Here is a 2,464-nt window from a genome sequence, read left to right on the forward strand (position 1 = left end):
TTGTTAAATTAAAAAAATTAAACATATATAACAAGTCTAAATCAACAAATTTTAAATAACCAACAATGACATAACAAGTCTCAACAGCATCTTAAAAATCAACAATAACATAAGAATAGAAATAAAATTATAGGTGCGTTAAAATAAATAAATAAATAAATTTTATTACTTATGTGTAATTGCTCTAATTTGATTTTATCTTTGCAAAACAACAATGGCTTTAGACAAAGCGGTAGAGCCATATTTTGTGTGTGGTATCTGCAGTCTGCACTTTAATAATTATGTCTTTACATGGAACTATGGAAGAAGGAATGAATCCTTTGTATATAGCAACGGTTCTTCTAACTGTTATGTTATATTGAAAGGTTGTAAAAATATAAGGACAATGCTTCATTATTTAATTTGTTGCAAGTAGCTAGCAATTTCACTTGGAAACAAATTAATTAAAACTTCTCTGATCTTTATTATTATGATTCCCATGATGGAAAAGATGGAAAAGAAACATCCATGCATAGTGATGGTTCCTTCCCCTGGTCTCAGCCATTTGATTCCACTTGTTGAGTTTGCAAAGATGCTTGTTCATGATGATGATGAGTTAAATGTGAAGTTCATAGTTCCAACACTTTCTTCTTCTTCTTCTTCTTCTTCTTCTTCTTCCATGAATTCCATTCTTAACAACTCTGATCTCCCACCAAACATAACCTTCACTGTTCTTCCCCAAGTCAACGTTGAAGACCTTCCTGTGAAGTCTCAAACTTCAACTCAAATACGCTTTGCAGTGAAGCATTCTCTTCCATTCATCCATCAACAACTTACCTCATTCATGAGTTCCACTACTCATCACATAGTTGCTCTTGTCTTCAGCATCTTTGCAACCGATGTTCTTGATCTTGCCAAGGAATTCAATCTCTTAACCTATGTTTTCTTTGCCTCTGGGGCTTCACTTCTATCATTCTGTCTTTATCTTCCATATCTTGATGAAACCGTTTTCTCTACTACTAATAATACTATGTCCTTAACAGAAACTGTGAATTTCCCAGGTTGTGTTGTCCCTTTTCAGATCAAGGATCTCCCTGACCCAGTTCTTTATGAGAGATCAAGTGAAGTCTACAAATCATTCCTCAATGTATGCAGAACACACTCTCTGGTTGATGGTGCCATAGTGAACACCTTCACACATTTGGAATCAGAAGCCATTGCAGCCATACAACAACAACAACAACAACAAAGAGAAGCCAATGATAGAAACACTGATAAAGTTCCTCCTTTTGTTTACCCAATTGGACCAATCATTCAAAGTGAGACAAGTAATGATGTAAACAGGTTAGAGTGTTTAAGATGGTTGGATAATCAGCCACCGAGATCAGTGTTGTATATATCTTTTGGAAGTGGTGGAACACTTTCTCAAGAGCAACTCAATGAGATTGCATTTGGGTTGGAAATGAGTGGACACAAGTTCTTGTGGGTTGTGAGAGCTCCAAATGAATATGGTGGAGGTGCTTATCTTAATGAACAAAAAGAGGATCCATTACACCATTTACCATCAGGTTTTGTAGACAGAACCAAAGGAGAAGGCTTGGTGGTTCCATCATGGGCCCCACAAGTTGAGATCCTTGGTCATGGATCCACAAGTGCTTTCTTGAGTCATTGTGGTTGGAACTCAATTCTAGAGAGTGTTGTCCATGGTGTTCCCATGATTGCATGGCCATTGTTTGCTGAGCAGAGAATGAATGCAGTGTTGCTCAAAGAGGTGCTTAAGGTGGCACTCATGCCAGAGAAGGTTGTTGATAATGATGAAGATGGGATAGTGAAAAGAGAGGAAATTGCAAGAGTTATAAAGAGAATGATGGAGGAGAATGAAGAAGGTTTGGAAATGAGAAAGAGAATCAAACACTTGAGTGATGCTGCTGCTGCTGCACTCACTCAAAATGGTTCATCTACTAAGGCATTCTCTACTCTTAAACAGAAATGGAAAATTGTTTAATGACATTTATGTAGTGTAATATTATTCTATAAATGAATAATGCATGTAACTTGTCAACACAACCAAAGTTTGGAATCCTTATTATTATTATTTTTTTACTACTTATGAAAATATTTTGTCTAATAACAGTGCTTTACAAATTAATTAGTAGTAACAACATGGATGTATGAACTAATTGGATTTATCGTCGAATGATCAATTTATTCATCTGCTTAAATAAGTATGGTTAGAAATTCAAATTTTATTTTATACATATAATAATTTATTGGTCAATAACAAATTTTTAAATAAAATTTAAATTCATAATGAATTGAATTAGTTTTTAATCTGATAGACTAAAAAATACTTTGAAAAATAAAAGGATGTTGCGTTCTTCAAATTAAAGCAAAACAATTTCACTAAAAACTTAGATACTTTGAAGATTTACATTGAAGTCGCCTAACAATTTTGTTACCTAGTTTGCAGAATGGATAATGCTAT

The 2,464-nt window shown here is 34.1% G+C and overlaps 1 protein-coding gene across 1 annotated transcript; it reads left to right on the forward strand.

The window, feature by feature from the left end:
• On the forward strand, window positions 238-2,074 carry LOC107624798 (hydroquinone glucosyltransferase). The gene has a single exon (XM_016327256.2). The coding sequence runs from the start codon at window positions 470-472 to the stop codon at window positions 1,982-1,984; it is 1,515 nt and encodes a 504-aa protein (XP_016182742.2). The 5' UTR covers window positions 238-469; the 3' UTR covers window positions 1,985-2,074.

The sequence above is a fragment of the Arachis ipaensis genome, chromosome B02 (assembly GCF_000816755.2).
Source record: "Arachis ipaensis cultivar K30076 chromosome B02, Araip1.1, whole genome shotgun sequence".
Taxonomy (NCBI): Eukaryota; Viridiplantae; Streptophyta; class Magnoliopsida; order Fabales; family Fabaceae; genus Arachis; species Arachis ipaensis.